This window comes from Microcebus murinus, chromosome 6 (genome assembly GCF_040939455.1).
Source record: "Microcebus murinus isolate Inina chromosome 6, M.murinus_Inina_mat1.0, whole genome shotgun sequence".
Classification (NCBI taxonomy): Eukaryota; Metazoa; Chordata; class Mammalia; order Primates; family Cheirogaleidae; genus Microcebus; species Microcebus murinus.
This window is the reverse complement of record NC_134109.1, coordinates 5,703,136-5,726,370: the sequence shown is the minus strand read 5'-3', so window position 1 is coordinate 5,726,370 and position 23,235 is coordinate 5,703,136. Positions and strand designations below refer to the sequence as shown.

The 23,235-nt window shown below is 61.3% G+C and overlaps 1 protein-coding gene across 1 annotated transcript; it reads right to left on the bottom strand.

The window, feature by feature from the left end:
- Positions 1-1,101: 1,101 nt before the first annotated feature.
- BEGAIN (brain enriched guanylate kinase associated) lies at positions 1,102-21,334 on the bottom strand. The gene is made up of 9 exons (XM_076004607.1): positions 21,100-21,334; positions 18,025-18,289; positions 17,825-17,917; positions 17,558-17,647; positions 8,915-9,076; positions 7,277-7,343; positions 6,156-6,263; positions 4,415-4,498; positions 1,102-3,291 (listed from the first exon to the last, which is right to left on the bottom strand). Exons 1-9 carry the CDS (start codon positions 21,332-21,334, stop codon positions 1,906-1,908), a joined length of 2,490 nt encoding a protein of 829 aa, XP_075860722.1. The 3' UTR covers positions 1,102-1,905.
- Positions 21,335-23,235: the final 1,901 nt, after the last annotated feature.

Genomic DNA, 23,235 nt, shown 5'->3' with positions numbered 1-23,235 from the left:
AGTTCCCATCCAGCTATGGTGACAGGTCCAAATGCAGAATGTCCAAGGACAGATCTGGAGAGAAATTGGCAGCTCAGGGCTGAGCCCCTCAGGGAGGCACATGGGACCAATGAAGTTTCTAGAACTCCCTACCTGTCACACATCTGTACCTTTTCATAGGCTGTTCCATTTGCCTGGAATGCCTGGCGAACTCCTAGCCATCCTTCCATACCCAGCATGAGCCCCTCCTTCTGATCCTTTTCATTCTACCCTCTGGAGCGTGAGGACCCTCCCGCATGTGGATGCCCTCAGGCCCCGTGTGCCCAAGCCCGCGCCTAGTGTTACACCATCTGCCTCCCTCCCCTGTCCCTGAGCTCTTGGTGGGCAGAGCCCGGTCCCTGTGGCCAGCATGCGGCTGGGCAGCTGAGCCCAGCACCAGGGAGAGGAGGAGGCACCAAGCCCCAGCCCAGGGGATCCTGGGAGAGGAAACCGCCGACCACAGCCACAAGCATTTTCAAGTCCCAGGGTTTGAGCCATTGGGATTTGGTTTGAGCTAGCTTTGAGCCATGGGAGTTTGGGGGGCAAAGCAAGGTTCCCCAAGCTCAGCCCACAGGGAGAAGTGCTCTCACTGCCACGCACAGCACCCCAGGGTCCCGCCCAGGACCCTGCTGCTGAACTTCCTGGGACGGAGCTCCATGCCCTCTCCCCTTCTCTGTGTGGCCAAAGAAGTCACTGTCCCCCACCCAGCCCTGAGCAGGTGCCCAACAGTTTTGAGTGCTCTGGGAACAGGGCACCTCAGAGGCCTGGCTGTGGCTGGCTTGGGGACTGGGGCAGGACAGCACTGTGGGATGTCAGGTGTGGAGGCCATCTCGGGAGCCTCGGGCTCGGAGGGGGCAATGTGGGAGCCAGTGGGGCAACGTGCAGGACGCGCTGAGTGACAGAGCGGTGCACCAGGGTGACACCAGCGAAGGCTCCAAACGTGGGCATCAGCTCAGATGCTGGGGGCATCACGTGGGGCTAAGGGGCCCTCCTTGGCCGCGACGAGCAGGGCTGAGGGCCGGACACGAGGGCCACCTGCGTTCCCGAGACCCAAGGCAGGGGAGAAGAAACCACCCAAATGCAGACTCTTTCCACTGGTCTTTTATTGGCGGTGCAGAGTACAGCACTGCTGAGACAAGGCATGCATCACAGACGACGGGCACGCAGGCAACACAGCCGGGGCAGGGGCCTCATCTCATCCGAGGCAGAGAAAGACGGTGTCGGGACGGACTCGGGGGGTGGGGGAGGAGCACCAGTCATACTGGGACAACATACCAGCCCCACTGGGGACCGCAGACCACGGAAGAGCTCACAATGACGGTGTGTTGGCCACACTGTGAAAAACACATTTTTAAAGCACTTTGTGTCCTCTACTTCGTTTCAGTTCCCCTTTGCAGACTGATCTTCGGGGGTTCCTTGTCGCTGGCTTGCTGGGGTGGCTCCCAGCTTGTGGAGCTCGGGCTCCACGTTCCCATCCCTTGCCAGGGGCGGGCCCCACGCACCCTCACCTGACAAACACAGGAGTTTCACGTCGAGGACGCCCAGGCGGCCGGCCGGCCGCTGGAGGCTTAGTGCCGTGGGGAAGACCCTTTCCCTCTACGTAGGGAGACGGCTCCGCTTTACACAGGGACGCGCGTCTCGGGTGAAGCACGATGGCGTGTGTGAAATGTTCTACGAGAAGCTGCACTGAGTGGGGCTGGGTGCACGAGACACTGTGGGGAGAGGGCCTCCTCGGAGGTGCTACTGGACGGGGGCGAGGAGGCCCTGGGGGCCCGAGTCCTCTCTGTGGACAGGGTGCCAGGGACACGGGAGTCTGGGCAGAAGTGAGGTCGCCCCTCCTGGGCGTCACGGGAGTGGAGTGCAGGGCCACGGCCCGCACGCAGGTGCTCAGTTGAGCAGGGTTCCATAGAGCTGGGCTTTGGTCAGGCTGTCCTTGCGGCTCAGCCCCGGGCCCCCGTTGCGGGGGAAGGCCTGCTGGGGGCTGAGGCAGGCGGCAGGGTGCATCTCTGGGGAGGCGTCAGCGGAGCTGCGCTCCAGGGAGTCCCTGGAGCCATGGTCGGGCTCAGGGCTGCTGCCCTCCCCACACAGCTGCACCCCGAGCCTGTCGCCGTCCCCCTCGCTGGGCGCATAGCTGGGCAGGGGGTCGTCAGAGCGGCTGGGGCTGAGGCTCAGCTCGCCGCAGGCGCGCAGGAAGCAGGGATCTGCCAGGTGGCCCTGGGAGAGGTCGTCACCCTCAGAGAAGCTGTCAGCCTTGTAGCTGGCATACAGGGGGCTGGCACTGCTCTCGACCTTACCTGGGCTGACCCCACCCCCACCGTAGTAGTGCTCGAAGCTGCCGGGCACCATGCGGCTGGCGTTCCTGGCAGGGTAGGAGTAGGCGCCAATGTCCTCCACGCTGGGGGCGCGCCACTGGCCGCGCAGGTCGTCTCCAGGGAAGCGGGTGGTCACGGCCTTGGCGCGCAGGCTCCACAGATTCGGAGGCGCCAGCGGGGGGTGGTTGTCCACGGGGGCCGGGAAGCGGAAGGTGTCGCCTGCGTAGGGGGCATAGGTCCTCCCAAAGTGAGCCGGCATCCCGGCCTGCAAGGGGGGCATGGGGACCATGGGGGGCACAGGGTGCGCGGGGGGCGCGGGGGGCACCACGGGCGCGGGGGGCTGGCCAAAGCGGGTGCTGCACTCGTAGACGATGGTGGGCGGCTTTCGGCGGAAGAGCTCGTCGCGGTTGTTCAGGTAGACGGCCTGCTGGGACGCCGTGAGCATGCTGGTCTGGGCGTGCTCCTTCTCCTCGGACGCGGCGCTGAAGCTGGAGTAGGAGCTGGAAGTGGGCAGCGAGGCGGCGTAGCCGCAGGAGGCTGCGTAGCCGGAGGCGAAGGCCTCGTGGCGGTAGCTCTCGGGGTAGGCCGCCGCCTCGCGCTCGGGCTCCTCCTCGTCGGCTGCGCTGTCGGTGGAATTCTGGGCGGGGAGGTAGCCGGCCTCGGACACAGACGCGTCCACGCTGGGCCGCCTGTCCTCCCGGCGCTCCTCGGGGCAGTAGAGGGCCGCGTCGCTGCAGTACAGGTCCTCCTTGTACAGGGGCCGCGGAGCAGGCTTCCCGGCCTCGGCAGGGCAGGGCAGGCCGCCGGCGGGGGCGTCCGACAGGCCGCAGGGGTCGGGCTTCTCCAGCACCTTGGCCACGATGCAGGCGGGCACGGTGTCGGCGTAGCAGAGCTGGGAGGGCAGGCCGCAGCTGTGCTGCTCCAGGTGCCGGTTCACACGCTCCTGGAAGTCCAAGGGCAGCTGCAACAAGCAGGAGGGCGAGGGCAGGGTGGGGACAGGGGTCGCGGTCAGCACAAGGCCCAGCCCTGGCCCTGACGCTGAGGACCATTGCTGCGACCGGCAGGCAGATAGACAGAGGAACAGGGACCTCCCAGCCTTCTCCCACGACACCAGAGCGAGCCGGGGCCCAGGATGCTGCATCCCAGGGATGTGGTGCCGTCAGCACCTGGGGATCCCTGGCCACCTGGCCTACCCCACCCCGCTCCGACTGGGCCCAGCAGAGCCCAGAGGCTGCAGTTGGATTGGAGAAGCTACAACCCAGGTCTGATTCAGGCCCCACTTGGGGTATAGCCCCCCATTTCCTGCCCAGCGAGGGGCTGACTTGCTCTCCCAGGCCCATGGTTGTGTTGGGGGCGCCCCCAGCCTTGCTGCCCAGGTGCTCCTAGGTAAGACAGACTCAGAAACAGACGCAACAAAGATTGAGGGGCCAGGCAGGCCAGGTGCCCGCGGTATCCAAAAGAGCACCTGGGGCCAAGTGGGGTGTTCAGCTACTGTCTGATCTATTTGTGAGTGTCTCAAGTGCGGCCCAGGCCCCAGGGAACAGAACACAGACAGAGGCCTGGGGTAGGAGATAGCATGTGAAAGGAGGGGCCAGGGTGGGGGTCCCTGGGCCAGCTCTACAGGCTGCCACATTTGGGCAGGGTGGGCTGCTGCCCAGTCTGGCTCTGCCACCTGCTCACCCTGTGGCCTTGGCCAAGTCACTTTTCCTGAAGCCCAAAGCGCTGAGTCCCTGTGAGGCTCGCACAGGGCCACTGTGCTATGCCCCAGCCCTCAGGGGATGGGTGCTGGGAGCAGGGGCCAGGGGCAGCCCCCAGAGGACACTGAGGGGAAGGGGAGCCTGGGGAGCCCAAGGGGGCTCTGGGAGGGTCGGGCTGCGAGGCTGGCGAGGCGGGGTGGAGGTGGGGGCAGCCCCTCCACCATCAGAAAAGCCAGGACACCACAGGCGTGGGAAGGGACAGGGCTCGGTCTCACCCAGCCCAGCCCACTCGAGGGTGGGGAGTGGCCTCGGGGTGGGACTGGCGATAAAGGAGCCCAGAGGGGTCCTGGACAGGGATGCCCTGGCTGCGGGGCGGGGTCACGTTACCTCGGACACCTTAAAGACCTTGCCGTAGTTCTGGCTGCACTGCAGCAGCTGGGCCGCCAGGTTGCAGTCCTTCCTATAGCGCTCCTGCAAGACAAGAGAAGGGGTTTGGTGGGGCTCGCCCTGGCCAAGGTCCCTGCCACCCTGACCGGCACCACGTGGGTGGTGGTGATGGGGGGCGGGCAGGGTCAGCTGTGCGGTTGGCAGAACAAGGACCAACTCCGGGCCCCGTCCCTCTCTGGGCCTCACGCTCTGGCCCGCACAGCGAGGGCCTCCTTCTGACCTGGAGCCGCTGGAGCACGGGGGCCTGCCAGGCGGTCCTGCGCTGCCGCGGCCAGTGCCCCGGGCCCCTGCCAGGAAGGGATGCTCCCGCCAGGTGGAGCGCCAGCAGCAGAAGGGCCTCCAGTGCCCTGGGTTCCCGAAAGCCCCCAGGCTCACAGACCAGGCCTTGGGACCCTGTCTGTCCCTTGGGATCCTGGGTCCCTCCAAAGAGGACTGGGTGGGAGTGCCAGGCACCAAGGGGAGATGAGGGATGAGCCCCCAGCCCCTGCCACCCCCATCTCAGACTGGCTGCTCACAGCCCACTCTCAGCGTGTGGCCTGGCAACGGGGTGGCTGCAGGGCTGGGCAGGGATCGGGGCAGGTGTGTGACCCCAGGTCCAGGAGGGGACCAGCTCAGCCTCCTGAGCTGAAAACAGATGCAAACAGTAGAATTCAAGGGGATGGTTCTGCCTTTGCAAATCTCTGTTGCATGTGCCTGTGGCTAGTCCTTGCACTTTTGCCCCTCTGGGGGTCCCCGTGGCGAGGGCTCTGACAACCAGCCCTGGAGTCTGCCCAGCAGGCCCGGTGACCCACCTGTGTTGCCCCATGGGTGCTCCTGGCCGAAGGCAGCTGCCACAGTCCCAGCTCAGCCAGGGCCAGGTGTCCTGCAGCTCAGGCAAGGCTGTACCTGTCATGGGCACCCCTACCTGTCTCCCTTCTGCACTGAGCCTGGTGCCCTAACTTGACCTGCATGGCAGGAGGAACCCGGGCCTCCAAGCCCCTCTCAACGCTGGCCTCCTGGGCCTCCTGGGAAGAGCACAGCCACTGAGCACTGAGAGCTGGCACCTTGTGAGCCCACCACACTGACCCCTGCACTGTAAGACGTCCTTGCTGGTGCCTGTTGGTTACCCCAACCTCTGAGGGGTGCCTCCGTTCCCTACCCCCGCCGCACACTTCCTCAGCGATCTCAATCCCTCTGTTCTGGTCCTTGCTTTGTGTCTCCCTGAAGCATCTGGCACTTCTAACATGCGACGTGGTTTTCGAGTCTATCTTGTTAACTGCCTGTCTTCCCCGCTCAGACGCGAAGTCCACGTGGGCAGGGATTGTGGTTTGTTTCCTCTTTCCCTGTGTTGTTCACACTGTAATCTTGGGGCCTGGTGGGGTCTGGTAGGGAGCAGAGGCACATGAGTGGATGCATGGTCAGCTGCCAGGGCCTGTGGAGGATGTCACAGCTGCAGTGTGACACTGGCCAAAAGGAGGAGTCCTGAGTGGCTCTGACCCCATCCCCTGGGTCAGGAGGCCTTGCCTTGGCCACCCTGTCCATCCACCTGTCCCCTGGGCCAGCCCCTTGAGGCTGGAGCCAAAGTACCTCCACTCAGGGCCCTTCAGGGTCAGATGGCCGTGACTCCCCGTGCTGCCTGGGAAGCACCCCCAGAACTCCCGCTGCCCCCCCCCCCCGTGGGCCCCATGCACACAGCACTCACGTTTTCCTCCGACAGCTTCTGGATGGTAATCTTCGCCTCCAGAAGGTGGTCCTTGAGGGTCATAATCTCATGGTTCAGTGCACGCTTCTCTTCCTCATGACGCTTCCTCTGGGGACGGGGACGGTGGGTGCGGGTGTCAGTTGGCAACTCCTGGCAGCCTGCCCGAGGCTGGCACCCAGCCCCGTTGCTCGGTTGGGCCGCCTGTGTTGCTCTCCAGCCACTAGTGCCTCAGTGCTTGGAGGGCCACAGGTGCAGGGGCTCAGAGCACAGACTACCCGCGTTCAAGTCCTGGCTCCACTAGTGGCAAGCTGATGCCTCCCTGGGCCTCAGATTTTCACCTCTAGCTCATGGGTTGGCTGGGAACTGAGGGAGGATGGCTGGCACTCGGCACGGAGCCCAGCCATCACACTGCACAAACTGGGAAACTGAGGCTCAGAAAGAAAAGGGCCCTTGTCCAGGATCCCAGGCAGAGCCAGGCTCAGCCCCCAGGCCTGCTGGGCTTGCCTCTCTGACAGCACCTCGAACAGGACAGGTGTGGAACACCTATTTCCGATTTTCAAAACCAAACAAGCTGGTCACCAAACCAGAAAAAAAGGGAACCTCCTTCTCCTAATGCAGGGGCCACCAGCCCCGTCACAGAGGAAGAAAGGCAACACCACTGAGGTTGTTTGCAGGTGGTGTGACTGTCTCCACAGAGGGTGGTCACCGCACCGGGGTGAGGCGCTGTCACATTTACTCCTCGCAGTGAGACACAGGGGTTCCCACAAGAGGCAGAGCTGGGGCTCCCCCAGGGCCTGAACTGCCTCTGATCTTCCCGGCTGGGTCCCTGGGCTGGCAGGCTGAGCTGGGGTCCCTGTCCCCAGGGCATGTCCTCTGTCCCGCAGCCCCACTCACACGCCCTTGGGTCGGGGTGTCCTACCCGCTGCTCAGCACAGGCCGCACTGGACCTAACCCCTGCCCTAACTGAGGGCACCCTCCCATTCCGAGGAGAAAGGTGGGACGGCCCAGCTCTGTGGTGTCAGCAAGCAAAACCCGAGACCCAGCTGCTGAGCGGCCAGGCTGTCGGCTAGGTGGTCTCGAGAGCCGCGGCGCAGGAGGGGGCTTGGGGGCCTGGGGCTCACCATGAGGTACACCTTTTCCTCCAGCTCCTGGTTGACTCTCTGCAGCGACGTGTAGCTGCCCTGGATCCTGCAGCGGGAGGCAGGGGGGTCGCTGCTGTGCCGGCCTGGCCCTCCCATGACCCTCACGGCCCCTGAGCTCACCCCAGCAGCCCCACCCGGTCGAATGCGTGCTCCTCTGCGCCTGATTAAAGCTAACTGTGTAGACGCTTTCCAGGGTCAGGAGCAGGGGCTGTCAGGAGCAGTTCTGTCCCTATCCCAGGACCCCCCCAGAGACAAGAAGGGAACACAAGAGACTGCATCCTGTTGGGTCCACACTCAGAGTCAGGTTACCCACACTGGACGCACAGTTCTTAGGAGCCTGGCTATGGGGCTGAGGGCTCAAATGCGAAGCAGCAGGGAAGAGACTTGGCCCTGGCTGTCGTGGGCCCTGGGAGTAAGACACAGCTTTGCCTGGACGGAGGGGTAGGGGGATCGGGTCCTTGGTGCTTCCACTGCTGCTGGTAGGGGCTTGGGGGCCACGTCCATCCTCCAGACCAGCAGTCCCCAACTTTCTGGCATCAGGGACCGGTTTCATGGAAGGCAATTTTGGGGTGGTCTGTGGCTCTGGGGGTGGGGGACCGCAGCTCTAGACACCGTGTGTGTGGAGTCGCTGCCCGTCTTGCCAGTGGGGAAACTGGAGGGGAGAGGTGCTCAGAGCAGTCCAAGTGGCAGAGCCGGGAGGTCTAACTGCCCTGCCCCAGCTTGGGGTCCACACCACAAGCCCAGCAGGAACGGCACCAGCCGATACCTAAACTTATTAAAACAAACCAAGCCAACGGCGAAGTTTGCATTCTCTGTTTAAGAAGACAAGAAAGTGTGTGAAACGTTTTAGAAAAAAATCCATCTCTCCTATCTACAGGAAAAAAAAATGCTTTTAGAAAAGTTTGATGTTTGAGGGAGTCCAGTACACCTCGCTCAACGCTTGGTCAGCTCCCACGCTGCTCAAGAGACCGTCCCTAAACTCCGGTTCACCTCCAGCGTTAGACCTCGCTTTCCCCATCGGGACCCAGGGTGGACCAAGCTGGAGACCGGGTTGTGCCTCATGCCGTCGCCTCCCCAAATGCGAGAGAATGGAGGATCGGGCCACGGAGCCAGGCCCGCAGACGGGCTGCGGGAAGAGCCTGTCCCGGGCAGCGGCCGACCCTGGCCTCCAGTCCCTCCCGGGCTGCTCCGCGCAAAGTGCGACTCTGGGGAGAACGCCTCCGCACCCCGAGCTGCGCAGGTCGACGCCGGGCGGGCGCAGAGCTGGGCGGGCCGCTCCCCGGGACGCCCCTCCCCTCCCCGGACGCCCCTCCCCTCCCCGGACGCCCCGCCCCGCTCCCCGGGACGCCCCGCCCCGCCCCCCCGGGACGCCCCTCCCCTCCCCGGACGCCCCGCCCCGCCCCCCGGGACGCCCCTCCCCTCCCCGGACGCCCCGCCCCAGACGCCCCGCCCCGCCCCGGACGCCCCGCTCCCCGGGACGCCCCTCCCCTCCCCGGACGCCCCGCCCCAGACGCCCCGCCCCGCCCCGGACGCCCCGCTCCCCGGGACGCCCCTCCCCTCCCCGGACGCCCCGCCCCGCCCCCCGGGACGCCCCTCCCCGGACGCCCCGCCCCTCACCCGAGCAGCTTCTCGGTGACCTTCTCCAGCTCCTCCTGCGCGCGCCGCAGCTCGACCTCCAGGTAGTGGCGGGTGGAGTCGAAGTCATTCTCGAGCTTCTCCAGCTTGTGCGTGGTGTAGGTCAGCCGCTTGCGCAGGTCGACCTTCTGCTCCTGCGTCGTGCTGCAACGACACGCGGCGGCCGGCCGGGCCGCGGCGCTGAGCGGGGGAAACTGAGGCCCGCGCGGGCCAGCGGGGGCGCGCCCGAGGCCGCGCTAGTGCCCGCGCGCGCACACGGCCTCCCCGCGGCGTCGCTGGGGAGACTGAGGCACTGAGCCAGCCTGGCTGGCCCGGGTGGCTCCTCAGACCCCACCAGCGCCCCATCGTGACTAACCCCCCCGCGGTCACCTTGGAGGGGTCGTGACCCCAGAACCTGGCGAGAGTGGCGGGCGGGGTGGGGTCCCGGTGTGGCGTGCCCGTCGGCGCCCGCGGCCCCCGACGGCACAGCTGGCCGGGGCCCCACTCTCGCGGCCCCACAGCGCTGGGGTGAGGCGGGAGCCCGAGTCCGCAGGGCCATGCCCAAGACCCTCCGTCCCTCCCCTCAACCGGCTGTGCATCCGGCACGCTGTGCCACCGCTCGGGGCCAGGGCCAGGGCTGGCGGTGCCCCGTGCCCACGCGGGGCCCACCGAGGTGGCCGGCCAGGCTGCGTGCAGCGCCGGAGACTCGGCAAAGCCTGGCCTGCTCAACCTCCCCTTCCTCCAGGAAGCCTTCCGGAAAGCCCAGACAGGGCTTTTGAGGCTGTATGTTCCCCGCAGAAGGGGGCTCCTAGGGGCGAGTACCCAGGACACAGCCACCGCCCTGCCCTTGCAGGCTCCGGAAGCAAAGACAAGGCATGACGCGCCTCCTGAGCCACCTGCCTACAACTCGCTTGGACCAAAGCTGGGCAGCAGGGGCGCGGGGTGGGTGGCCTTGGCCAGGGGACTCAGGAGGCGCCGGCTCCGCCTCCTGTGCTGTGGCCGCAGTGGGGGCTGCGCAGCGCTGTCCCGTGGGAGGCGCTGGCCCGGGGGAGGCGCTGTCCCAGGGGAGGCGCTGGCCCGGGGGAGGCGCTGGCCCGGGGGAGGCGCTGGCCCGGGGGAGGCGCGCACAGCCCCAGGGACCGCCTGGGCCGACACTGCGCGACGGTGGCTCCTGGTGGGCTTGCTGTGCACGGGAGTCCTGGGGCGGGGGCTGGAGGGAGCCTGCGTGTCGTGCTGGGTGCGGGAGGGCCTGCAACCTTGGCTCTGCCCGCATGCGCTGTGTTCTCGGGCGCCCCGGTCAAGCCCCGCAGAGGGGCGAGGAGGGCAGGCGGGAGGCTTGCTCCGGGCACCCCGCCCGCCACAGTGCCCGGCCTCCCCTGGATAGAGGTGCCTTCAGGCTCGGGCCGTGAGTAAACCACGCGAGTTGCCATGGGCATGCACCCAGCAAACCTCGATTAAGCATTCCTGGATTCCTGCCCGGGTCTACATTTTTAAAAATAAATAAAAATAAAGAGTTGCTTACGTTTTTTGAGAACCTCAGAGAAGGGCGGGGCAGGTCTTCCCAAGAGTCAGTCCCCAAAAGAGGATGTCGAGTAACAAGCAAAAGGGGGAAGCCCTGAGGCAAAGTGCCCTTGGCTGCCCACGCAGGTCTGCCTGCCTGAGCGCCCGGCAGGCTCGCCACCTGCCTCCTCCAGGCAGCCTTCCGAGACTGCCGACCTCGAGCACCCTGCAGTCCCGGCCCCAGGTCTTTCTCAGAGCAGGCCTCCCCTCCCCAGTGGGTGGCGAGTTTCCTGGGGTCCCCCACGCCATCCAGTGCCCCCGCTGCTGGGGCGGGCAGTAGCCCCTGAAGTTGGCTGTTCCCTGCAGGGCCTCCAGGTCTACCCACAGCCCCCAGTCACAGGACACAGGTGGGGTCTGCACCCTGGGGCAGAGGTGAAGGCACCCTCACAGCCTGGGCCCTTGCTTTTCTGAGACCTGCACCCATTGCACCCCTTCACCCACTGCGCCCCTTCACCCAGTCCTACTATCACCCCGGGACCCCTGGGGAACCCCGCAACCCGACTGGAAGCCCTTAGAGCCAGCGGCCTCCTCTCCCCTCCCGGCTGGGACCCACTGTCACCTGGACAGGACCCAGCCTGCGTCAGGCCCATTGCCACGCCCTCCCTTCCTCCCCTTCCTGCTGCGCCCCTGCCCGTTCTGTCTGGAGACCTCGCGGCTGTAAGACAAGCACAGCCTGCCCCGCGACCAGGAGCAGAGTCGTCGGCCTGCCCTGTCACCGCGGGTGCCCGAGCTCTCCGCCCTGTCCTGCCCCGTCAGGTCTCCCCGTTTCTGCCGCCCAGCGGTCCCACTGCAGCCCGTGGCCTTGCCCCTTGAGGCCGGGCCTCCGGGCCCTGGCCTGCACCTGCCTCCTCCACCTGCCCGCCCCGCCGGCTCCCGCTGGGGCCCTCGCGCGCCAGCCCCCACGTCCAGCTGCCCACCTGCCCCAGCCGACCAGCGCGGACCGCAGCAGCCGTCGCCCCACCGGGGTGGCGCGTGCCCCGCGGGCCCCTTCCAGCCGGCCGCCAGGTCCCGCAGGCCCAGCTCGGCGGCTCTGCCTCGGCCTGGCGCCAGCGCGCGTGCATGCCCGCCTCCTCGGGCCGCAGGGGCGTCCGCAGCGCTGGGAGGGCCCGAGCGCACCTGCCCGGAGGCGCCTGCCGCCCGCGCGGGTCAGGGTGTGGGCCGGACCCACTGCGTGTGTGTGGTGCGTGTGTGTGTTTGTGGTGCGTGTGTGTGTGGTGCGTGTATGTGTGTGTGGTGTGTGTGTGTGGTGCGTGTGTGGTGCGTGTATGTGTGTGTGGTGCATGTATGTGTGGGTGGTGCGTGTATGTGTGTGTGGTGCGTGTGTGTGTGTATGTGTGTGGTGCGTGTGTGGTGTGTGTGTGTGGTGCGTGTGTGTGTGGTGTGTGTGCTGCGTGTGTGTGTGGTGCGTGTCTGTGTGTGTGTGGTGCGTGTGTGGTGCGTGTGGTGTGTGTGTGTGGTGCGTGTGTGTGTGGTTTGTGGTGTGTGTGTGATGTGTGTGTGGTGTATGTGTGTGTGTGGTGTATATGTGTGGTATATGTGTGTGTTTCCAGTGTGTGTGTGTGGTGTGTGTGTGCGGTGTGTATGTGTGTGTGTGGTGTGTGGTGTATATATGTGGTGTGTGTGTGGTATATATGTGTGGTTTGTGGTGTGTATGTGTGGTGTATGTGTGTGTTTCCAGTGTGTGTGTGGTGTGTGTGTGTGTGGTGTATATATGTGGTGTGTGTGTGATATATATGTGTGGTTTGTGGTGTGTATGTTTGGTGTATGTGTGTATTTCCAGTGTGTGTGTGTGTGTGGTGTATGTGTGTGTGTGATGTGCGGGGTGTGTGTGTGTGGTTTATGTGTGTGTTGTATGTGTGTGTGTGGTGTGTGTGGATGTGTGTGTGGTGTGTGTGTGTGATGTGAGTGGTGTGTGGTATGTGTGCGTATGTGTATGTGGTGTATGTGAGTGGTGTGTGGTGTGTATGTGTGTGGTGTGTGTGGTGTGTATGTGTGTGTGATGTGTGTGCGAGTGGTGTGTGGTATGTGTGTGTATGTGGTGTATGTGAGTGGTGTGTGGAGTGTGTGTGGTGTGTGGTGTGTATGTGTGTGTGATGTATGTGTGTGGTGTGTCTGTGTGTGTGTGATGTATGTGTGGTGTGCGTATGTGGTATGTGTGGTGTATATGTGGTGTGTGTGTTTCCGGTGTGTGTGTGGTGTGTGTGGTGTGTGTGGTATGTGGTGAGTGTGTGGTGAGTGCATGCTGTATGTGTGTGATGTATGTGTGTGTGTGTATGTGTGTATGTGTGTGGTGTATGTATGTGTGATGTGTGCGTCAGTGGAGTGTGGTATGTGTGCATGATGTGTGTGTGTGGTATATGTGAGTGGTGTGTGGTGTGTATGTGTGTGGTGTATGTGTGTGTATGTGTGTGATGTGTGTGATGAGTGTGTGATGTGTGTGGTGTGCATGTGATATGTGTGGTGTGTATGTGTGCAATGTGTGTGGTGTATGTGTGGTGTGTATGTGTATGGCATGTGTGTGATGTGTGTGGTGTGTATGTGTGTGGTGCATGTGGTATGTGTGTGGTGTATGTATGTGTGTGTGGTGTGTATGTGTATGGTGTATGTGTGGTGTATGTGTGTGTGGTATGTGTGTATGTGTGTAATGTGTGTAGTGCATGTATGTGTGTGTGGTGAGTGTGTATGTGTGTGATGTGTATGTGTGTGGTGTATGTGTGTGATGTATGTGTGTGGGGGGAGTGTGTGGTGTATGTGTGATGTTTGTGTGATGTGTATGTGTGTGTGTGTATGTGTGTGGTGTGTGAGGTGTATATGTGTGTGTGAATGATGTGTGTGAGTGGTGTGTGGTATGTGTGTGTGATGTGTGTGTATGTGTGTGTGGTGTATATGAGTGGTATGTGGTGTGTGTGTATGTGTGTGGTGTGTGTGTGTGTGATGTGTGTGAGTGGTGTGTGGTATGTGTGTGTGATGTGTGTGATGTGTGTGGTGTGTGTGTGATGTATGTGTGTGTGGTGTGTGTGTGGTGTATGTGTGTGGTGTGTGTGATGTGTGTGGTGTATATGTGTGTGATATATGTGTGTGTGTATGTGTGTGGTGTGTGTGTGTGATGTGTGTGAGTGGTGTGTGGTATGTGTGTGTGATGTGTGTGATGTGTGTGGTGTGTGTGATGTATGTGTGTGGTGTGTGTGTGGTGTATGTGTGTGGTGTGTGTGATGTGTGTGGTGTATATGTGTGTGATATATGTGTGTGTGTATGTGTGTGGTGTGTGAGGTGTATATGTGTGAGTGGCGTGTGGTATGTGTGTGTGATGTGTGTGTATGTGTGTGGTGTATGTGAGTGGTGTGTAGTATGTGTATGGTGTATGTGTGTGGTGTATGTGTGTGGTGTGTGGTGTGTGTGTGGTGTGTGTGTGATGTGTGTGGTGTATGTGTGCATGTGTGTGGTAAGTGTGTGTGATTATGGTGTGTGTGTGATGTGTGTGGTGTGTATGTGTTGTGTGTGGTGTATGTGGGTGTGATGCATGTGGTGTGTGTGATGTGTATGTGTGTGGGGTGTATCTGTGTGTGGTGTATGTGTGATGTGTGTGGTGTGTATGTGTGTAATGTGTGTGGTGTGTGTGTGATGTGTGTGGTGTATGTGTGTGGTGTGTACGTGTATGGTGTGTGTGTGATGTATGTATGGTGTGTGGTGTGTGTGTGATGTGTGTGGGGTGTATGTGTGTGTGGTGCGTGTGTGATGTGTGTGGTGTGTGTATGTATGTATGTGTGTGTGGTGTGTGTGGTATATGTGTGTGATATGTGTGGTGTGTATTGTGTGATGTGTGTGTGGTGTGTATGTGTATGGTGTGTGTGTGATGTGTGTGGGGTGTATGTGTGTGTGGTGCATGTGTGATGTGTGTATGTATGTATGTGTGTGTGGTGTGTGTGGTATATGTGTGTGATATGTGTGGTGTGTGTGATGTGTGTGGGGTGTATCTGTGTGTGGTGTGTGTGTGGTGTGTGTGTGTGGTGTGTGTGATGTGTGTGGGGTGTGTATGTGTGTGTGGTGTGTGTGTGGGGTGTATGTGTGTGATGTGTATGGTGTATGTGTTTGTGGTGTATATGTGTGTGGTATGTGTGTGTGGTGTATGTGTGGTGTGTATGTGCATGGTGTATGTGTTTGTGATGTATATGTGTGTGGTGTGTGTGTGTGGTCAGTGTGTATGTGATGTGTGTGGTGTGTGTGTGATGTGTGTGGTGTATGTGGTGCATGTGTGTGTGATGTGTATGTGTGTGGTGTGTGATGTGTATGTGTGTGGTGTGTGATGTGTGTGATGTGTATGTGTGTGGTGTATGTATGTGTGGTGTGTGTGTGGTGTGTGGTATATGTGTGTGGTGCGTGTGCGGTGTATATGTGCATGGTGTATGTGTATTGTGTATATGTGTGTGGTGTATGTGTGATGTATGTGTGTGTGGTGTGTATGTGTGTGAGGTGTGTGTGGTGCATGTGTGTGGTGTGTATGTGTGTGGTGTGTGTAGTATATGTGTGTATGTGTGTGTGATGTTTGTGTGATGCATGTGTGTGTGATGTATATGTGTGTGGTGCGTGTGTGTGGTGTGTGTGTGGTGTGTATGTGTATGGTGTGTGTGATGTGTGTGGGGGATGTGTATGTGTGTGTGGGGTGTATGTGTGTGATGTGTATGGTGTATGTGTTTGTGGTGTATATGTGTGTGGTATGTGCATGGTGTGTATGTGTGTGTGGTGCATATGTGTGTGGTGTGTATGTGCATGGTGTATGTGTTTGTGATGTATATGTGTGTGGTGTATGTGTGATGTATGTGTGTGTGGTGTGTATGTGTGTGATGTGTGTGTGGTGCATGTGTGTGTGTGATATATGTGTGTGGTGTGTGTGTGATGTGTATGTGTGTGTGGTGTGTGTGTGGTGTGTATGTGCATGGTGCGTGTGTGGTGTATATGTGTGTGGTGTATGTGTGGTGCATGTGTGTGGGGTGTGTATGTGTGTGGTGTGTGTGATGTGTGTGGTGTATGTGTGTGATGTTTGTGTGTGTGATATGTATGTGTGTGGTGTGTGTGATGTGTATGGTATATGTGTGTGTGGTATGCATGTGATTAGTGTGTGGTGTATGTGTGTGTGGTGTGTATGTATGTGATGTGTGTGGTGTGTATGTATGTGATGTGTGTGGTGTGTATGTGTGTGGTGTGTGTGATGTGTATGTGTGGTGTGTGTATGTGTGTGACGTGTGTGGTGTGTGTGTAATGTGTATGTGTGTGATGTGTGTGGTGTGTATGTGTGGTGTGTATGTGTGGTGTGTGTGTGATGTGTGTGAGGTGTGGTGTGTGGTGTGTGTGTGATGTGTGTGGTGTGTGTGTGGTGTGTGATGTGTGGTGTGTGTGTGGTGCATGTGTGTGATGTGTGTGGTGTATGTGTGTGGTGTGTGATGTGTGTGTGGTGTGTGTGGTGTGTGTGATGTGTGTGTGGTGTGTGTGTGTGGTGTGTGTGTAATGTGTATGTGTGTGATGTGTGTGGTGTGTATGTGTGGTGTGTGTGTGATGTGTGTGAGGTGTGGTGTGTGGTGTGTGTGTGATGTGTGTGGTGTGTGTGTGGTGTGTGATGTGTGGTGTGTGTGGTGCATGTGTGTGATGTGTGTGGTGTATGTGTGTGGTGTGTGATGTGTGTGTGGTGTGTGTGGCGTGTATGTGTGGTGTGTATGTGTGGTGTGTGTGGTGTGTGTGGTGTGCATGTGTGGTGTGTATGGTGCGTGTGTGGGGTGCTTGTGTGTGTGTGGTGTGTGTGTGGTGTGTGTGGTGTGTATGTGTGGTGTGTGTGGTGTGCATGTGTGGTATGTATGGTGCGTGTGTGGGGTGCGTGTGTGTGTGTGGTGTGTGGTGTGTGTGATGTGTGTGGTGCGTGTGTGTGTGTGGTGTGTGTGTGGTGTGTATGTGTGGTGTGTGGTGCGTGTGTGTGTGGTGCGTGTGTGTGGTGCGTGTGTGGTGTGTGTGGTGTGTGTGTGTGGTGTGTGGTGCGTGTGTGTGTGGTGTGTGTGGTGCGTGTGTGTGTGGTGTGTGTGGTGTGTATGTGTGGTGTGTGGTGCGTGTGTGTGTGGTGCATGTGTGTGTGTGGTGTGTGGTGTGTGTGATGTGTGTGGTGTGTATGTGTGTGTGTGGTGCGTGTGTGTGTGGTGTGTGTGATGTGTGTGTGGTGTGTATGTGTGTGTGTGGTGCGTGTGTGTGGTGCGTGTGTGTGTGTGGTGCGTGTGATGTGTGTGTGGTGCGTGTGTGTGTGGTGCGTGTGTGTGGTGCGTGTGTGTGTGTGTGGTGCGTGTGTGTGTGGTGTGTGGTGTGTATGTGTGTGTGTGGTGTGTGGTGCGTGTGTGTGTGTGGTGCGTGTGTGTGTGTGTGGTGCGTGTGTGTGTGTGGTGTGTGGTGCGTGTGTGTGTGTGTGGTGCGTGTGTGTGTGTGTGGTGCGTGTGTGTGTGGTGTGTGTGTGTGGTGCGTGTGTGGTGCGTGTGTGTGTGTGGTGTGTGGTGCGTGTGTGTGTGTGTGGTGCGTGTGTGTGGTGTGTGGTGCGTGTGTGTGTGTGTGGTGTGTGGTGCGTGTGTGTGTGGTGCATGTGTGTGTGTGGTGTGTGGTGCGTGTGTGTGTGTGGTGCGTGTGTGTGTGTGTGGTGCGTGTGTGTGTGTGTGGTGTGTGGTGCGTGTGTGTGTGTGTGGTGCGTGTGTGTGTGTGGTGCGTGTGTGTGTGGTGTGTGGTGCGTGTGTGTGTGTGGTGCGTGTGTGTGGTGCGTGTGTGTGTGTGGTGCGTGTGTGTGGTGCGTGTGTGTGTGTGTGGTGCGTGTGTGTGTGGTGTGTGGTGCGTGTGTGTGCACGCGCGCTTCGCGGTTCCCTCCCCGCGCGGGCGGCCCATGAACCGGGAGGAGGAGGACGCGGCGGGGATGGAGCACATGGTTGGGGCATGAAGATGGCGTGCTGGTGGCCTAGCAGCCCCTCCCGGTCCCCTGTCCTCTCGGGAGTTGATGTAGACATGGGAAGGATGTCTGGGGACAGATGCAGAGACACCGAGGGCCGGGGGAGACAACAGGTGTGTTACCTGTCCCAGAGCGAGGGCGAGGACCTGGCCAGCCGGCCCTGCAGGACTCGGGACTCCCCGAGGCACGAGGGCACCCAGGGGCTGCGCAGCCTGTGGGCAGAGAGGACATTGCTGCTCAGAGGGCGGCCGGGCCCACGGCGGGCACGCAGCCACGGCCCTGGGCTGCGCCCAGAGGGGACTCCATCCCCACCCCGCCAGGAAGCTCCGCCATCCGCACGCCGCAGGGCGGGGGGCTGCAGGAAGCAGAGAAGGGGCCGGCGCGCGCACCTGCCAGCCCTCACTGAAAGCCGCACGCAGTCCCACCGCAGCAGGGTCACCCGCCACTTGCCTGGTGCCTCTTTTTGGCATCCTGTCCCACCACTAGGGGATGGGCAGCGGTCCCTGGAGTCGGTCTACCCCGGCGCTGTCTTCACCCTCCCCTGGGACCCCTGCTCATGCACCCCTGCCTGTGGCGTGTCTGGGCTGGCCTGTGCATGGGTGTGGGACGGTCGCAGCCCTGCCCCGCGCTGCCCTGCGGGAGGAGCCTTAGACGTGTGCCCGCTTGGCTGTCCCCTTCCTGGAGTCTCTCGGGGGACCAGCCAGGGGCTGGCGTGCAGAGACCCGCGTGCAGGGAGGCTCGGGCAGCCTCGCTGGTCCCGGGGCCGAAGCCAGAGACCGGGTCTGCTGCGAGGGGGGCTGGCACCGTCAACAACGCCGGCGACGCTGCCCAGAATCCAGGCCTCCCTGGGCTGCCTAAAGACACGGGCAGATGGGCGCGAAGGGAAAGAGCCGGCTAACCCTATTTTAAAAGGAACTGCTTCCCGACAGCCACACACAGTAATGGAAGCAAAGAAATGTTAATATTGTTACGTCTGGGTGGGGGGGTGCTGGCTAGTTTCATTTTTTTTTTCTTTTATGCTCTTCTGGATTTGTCATATTTTCTACAGTGAGGATGAAAAATCAGAAAAAAATGTACTAAGGATCAAATTTTGGTACCAAAAAAAAGAAAAAGAAAACTCCCTAACCATGGATTTGCCGGGCTGAGGGAAGGCTCTTGCCGGGGCTGCACCGACAGCTGCCGCGCAGCCACGGCCGCAGAGGAGGGCCAGCCATGGGGGGGGGGGCAGGCCCAGCTCCCAGACCCCTGCCACAGTCCCACTTCCGACACCCCCTACTCTCCAGCTCGCGCCCTCGCGCCCCTCACCGCTACCAGCCCAGCCCCTCACTTACCGCACTTGGAAGCCAATGGCTGCACAGCCCTCCCCTCGAGCCCCCAGCTCTCTCTGCACCCTGCGCAGGGCCTGCCGAGCGCTCTTCCAGGAACCTCGCTGCGTCCCTGCTCCCTTCTCCCTCCCCACTCGCCTGGAAAGTGACTTCACACCTCCTTGCTGCCTCTCCACCTCCCCACTGGAGGATGACCTCGCTTCCTCTTCCGCTGAGATTGGAACCATCCAAAGGGAACTTCCACAGATGCCACCGCCACGTGACCCACCTACCAGCATCTGCCCCGACACCTGGCAACGCCGCCTGTTACTACAGGCAGCCCCGCGGGCAGCCCTCCACCTGCCGCGCCTGCCCCCCTCCGGCTCCTGAACCGCCAAGTTCTCCCCCTCTTCCAGACCGTTCCCTCTGGCACACGAACCGTGGCTACTTTCACCCTCCAGGTACTGCCCCGTGTGGCGCGCTGAGCCACACGGTGGGTCCGGGAGCACGCTCTGGCTCCGTCAGGGCTCCCTGGGCACCTGCCTGGCCCCTCCTTCCCAGCACCTAGCCTGGCACACTGACCATCTGCCCAGCTCCCCTCTAAAGGAGGGTGGGGCTTCCCTGGAGGGTGGGGCTAGGTGTACCTTGGCCCTGAGGCCAGATGACCACAGGGCCAGCCCCACAGCAAGGATGGCTCCCTGCAGGGCCCCCAAATTAACCTCCCAGCACCTGCCACCTCCCTTGGAGCCCAGGTGAGAAGAGGCTGCAATGCAACTCTTTGATTATCAGGTTCATTACTGGCCACCAAGGAACCCATGCCGGCTTTGCTAACTTGACCACCCCACCAGCCCTCTCACCACTGCAAACAGACGTGGCCAAACTTATTAATTGGATCAGCAGGAGGCCTGTTTTCTGGAATTCTGGGCATTGTGAAGCAGATCAGGGATGTGGGATGCTGATTGGTGGCCCTGGAGTGCTGGGCACAGGGTGCCCACCCCAAGCCCTCGGGCCTCTCTGGGATGCCCTGGGTCCTGGCTGGTCCTGCCCCCCCTCCCCTGCAAAACACACACACACACACACACACACACACACACAGACTCAGGGCGGCCCCCAGGGCAAAACTCAGTCTTGAAGAGAAGCCTCGCAGCTACAATGATGGACTTCGCTCCCCTCTAGCTGTGTCTAGGATCCCCCCATCCCTGCACCGGCTCCATGACGGCAGGTGGGGGGCCCAGGCCAGCTCACTCGAGAGAGGGTGGGTGCCTGAGCACTCTCTAACCTCAGCACTCTCTGCCCGCCTCCACGGCCACTCTGGCCCTTGTCACTTCTTACCGGCCACCTTTGCACTTCCTGTGCCCCTGCCTGGAACCCCCCTTGTAGCTGCTCTCTGGGCTGCCCACACCTGAGGCTGGGGGCACCTACTCAGGAGCCTTCCCAGGCCACACGCACTCACTGCCTTCCTTCCTGTCTGTCCCCATAGCACCTGCCACTGTAGTATTTATTTTAAGAAGTTTTCTGTCCCCTGCTAACTGGAGGGTCTTTGCCTGTGTTGGTCACTGCAGCAGCCCCAGTGCCCACAACAGGCCCTGGCAAATAGTGGTGCTTAATAAATATGTGCTGGATGCTTGGTCAATGCACAAATTGAACAAGAGTGACAGCCCAGAGGGCCGGGCGGGGCAAGGCAGGGCAGGCCACTGGGGAGACTGCCTGCCCACCCTCTGTCTCTGCTCCAGGACATCAGCCTGGCAGTCATACGAGTGAGTGAATCGAAGAGTGGGGGCCCAATACTGGGTGTCCTTGTGCAAAAGAGAGAGAGAGAGAGAGAGAGAGAGAGGCAAAAAAGTTCCAACCTCAACCTCAAACCAATTTCAAGTGCATTAAAAGCCAATAGCTTCATGACATTATAAGGGTTCCTTAAACAAGACACAAAAAAACTTTAATCAAAAAGTAAAAGGCTGAGACATTCGACAAAATTAAAATTAAGAACTTCTGTTCGTCCAAGAACCATTTAAAGAGAAGCAGGGGACCGCGGGAGGTGTGTCTGCCGCGTGCAAAACTGGCAGCTCCCGCCGGCAGTGGGTAAGACCGGCGCCTTGAAGGGAGGAGAGCGCTGACTCCGCCAGGGAGGAGACGGGGAGGGGCAGCGCCCCTGGGAGGTGTGACCAAGGCCCCCTGCCCCCACGCCGGCGGGGTGCCGGGGAGAAGCCGTCAAGGGCGGGCGGCGGGCAGGAAGAAGGGCTCCTGCGAGGGTCCCTGGACAATGCCCGAGGGGCACCGTGGCAGGCGCACGTGGAGAGGGTGGTCTTATCTTCCAAAACTGATCGCACACACGGCCCCCGCCCTCGTAGAACGCCCTGCACCCTGCCGGGTCCTTCGGCTCCCACTCCGCTCCCGGGCACACACCCGGAAACGCCGGGACGCGGCGCGGTCCCCAGACGCCTGCGGGGGGCGGGGGTGCCCGCAGCAGCCTTCCCGCCGTGGTCCGGGCTGGAAGCTGCCCAATCCTCCGTCAGTGCACGAACGCACTGCAGGAAAACCACTCGGGAACGCCCTTCGCCCGGACGACCGGCCAGGGACAGCTCCGCGGACCACCATGGGGACTGTCACAAAAAGAGACTCCGGGTGAAAAAAGCCAGCCCCCCGAGCACAGGCTGATTTAGGGCGACGGGATCCTAAATCAGGGAAAATGAAACCGGCTTGGTTCGGGCTGCTCTCTGGGCGGCAGAGGCACGCAGCAAGGAACCGCGGGATCACGGAGTCAGGCTCCTGGTGACTTCTGGGGGGTGGCGCAGGGCTGTGTTTGGGGAAAGGTCTTGGGGGACCCCCGGGGGGGGTGGTAGCGTGGAACTTGTTGACCTGAGTGCTGGCCGCCAGGTGGTCGTTCTAAACTTAACTGCGAAACGGTGCAGATACTGACTTCCCGGCATGCCTATGACAGGTCACAACTTTGAAAGCCTGTATTGGGGGGCGAAGGCGAGGGGGGGGGAGGTGGAGACTCCTCACAGGAGCAGCCCCAGGTGCCGCGAGAAGTGCCGGCCGGCCGAGAAGTGCCGGCCGACCCCCCCATCTGACGGGGGAGGGGAGGGACCCGGAGCTCCGGCAGAGAAAGGCGCTTGCCCAAAGGCGCGCGGCAGGAGGCGAGCAGAGGCGACCCCGCGCCGTGCGGTGGGGGTTAGTCTGAGGGATTAGAGGCGCTGCCAGCTCGCAGCACGCAGCCAGCCAGCCGGGACACAGTAATGCCCGCAAACATGTGAGCGCCGCACAATAGTTTTTCAGGCAGTCGGTGGCAGGATAGCTGGGTACTGCGGAGGGAGGCCAAGGGGCATGGGGACCAGGCTATTACCTGGTGTGGCTGCATGCCTACTACGTGCCACCTGGGCGGGGTGGGGGGGAGTCCTACTGTGTGCCGGCCGCTGCCAGGCACCCGGGCTGCAGAAATCCGGCGTTCAGACTGAAGCTATGCTCTCCGGGGTGCCCGTCTGGGGCGCTGGGGAGGACAGAGGACACTCCAAGTGACAGGGAGAGCCCCACTGACCTCCAGTCCCCACCCCTCACCTGTCTCCCCGAACACATTCTGCTTCCTCGACCCCCCAGGCCTTTGGACCTCTCGGAAGCTGGCTTGTTTGTCCTCCTTGCAAATTCACATTCATCCCTCAAGCCTCAGCTCAAGAGTCCGTGCTTCCGGGAAGCTCTCCCTAGGTGCAGCAGTACCCCAGGCCGGTGTCCCCGGCGGGAGACCTCAGAGCACTCGGGGCAGCCCCCACTGGCCTGGGAGGGCTCTTGTGGGCCTGTGCCCACTGCCCTGGAGGGCTGGCTTCAGGCTTGCTGTGACCCCACGCCCAGCAGAGGGCTCGGTGCAGGGAGGGCACCTGAGTCCACTTGGGAGGGAGGGGCAAGAAGGTCACGAAAGCCATAGGGAAACGGTGACAGGGAGGAAAAGAGTTTGTCATGTGGATGAGAGGTGGGGGAAGGGCGTCCGAGGCAGAGGGGACATCCTGGGCAAAGGCAAAGAGGCATGAGGGTGACAGCTCTGGGGACTTGGAAGTGGGACCACAGTGTGGGGTGGGAGTCAGGCAGAGAGGCCACGGCAGGGGGGCCCCCCAGCAGCATATGTGAACACAAAATGGAGCCCCTGAGGACCCAATACCCCTGGGTGACAGTCTTTTTGCTCATGCAATGAGTATTTACTGGACGGTCCCTAGAGCATGGGGGCTGGACCTGCCCTCTCACAGCTCGGGCCAGACCCCAGGCTCAGCCTGCAATTCACAGAGACCCTGTTCTAGGGGCCAGCAGGCAGGACCTGGCCATGAGGTCATCCCTCTGGACACCCCAGGACCCCTCCACTTGGACCAATATGTATGTCTCTTGCGTGAGAAACTGGCAGCCATGCAGTCTAACGGCCCCCAGGGACCCTCTACTGGGTTGTTTGGGGCCAGGTACCAGGCAAGGTGCTTCACCTACAGGGGCTCAGCCATCCCCCAACATCCCCGCACCTG

Bases quoted from the DNA above. Each gene is read 5' to 3' on its own strand.
- BEGAIN (XM_076004607.1), bottom strand. From the start codon at position 21,334: ATGGTGGTCCGCGGAGCTGTCCCTGGCCGGTCGTCCGGGCGAAGGGCG. The intron at 17,918-18,024 runs GCCAGCCCAGAC...CCCATCCCCTAG, and splicing joins CGTCCCACACCCATGCACAG to TGGTGGGACAGGATGCCAAA. The intron at 7,344-8,914 runs GTGAGGGGCGGG...CTCCCGCTGCAG, and splicing joins GTCACCGAGAAGCTGCTCGG to GATCCAGGGCAGCTACACGT.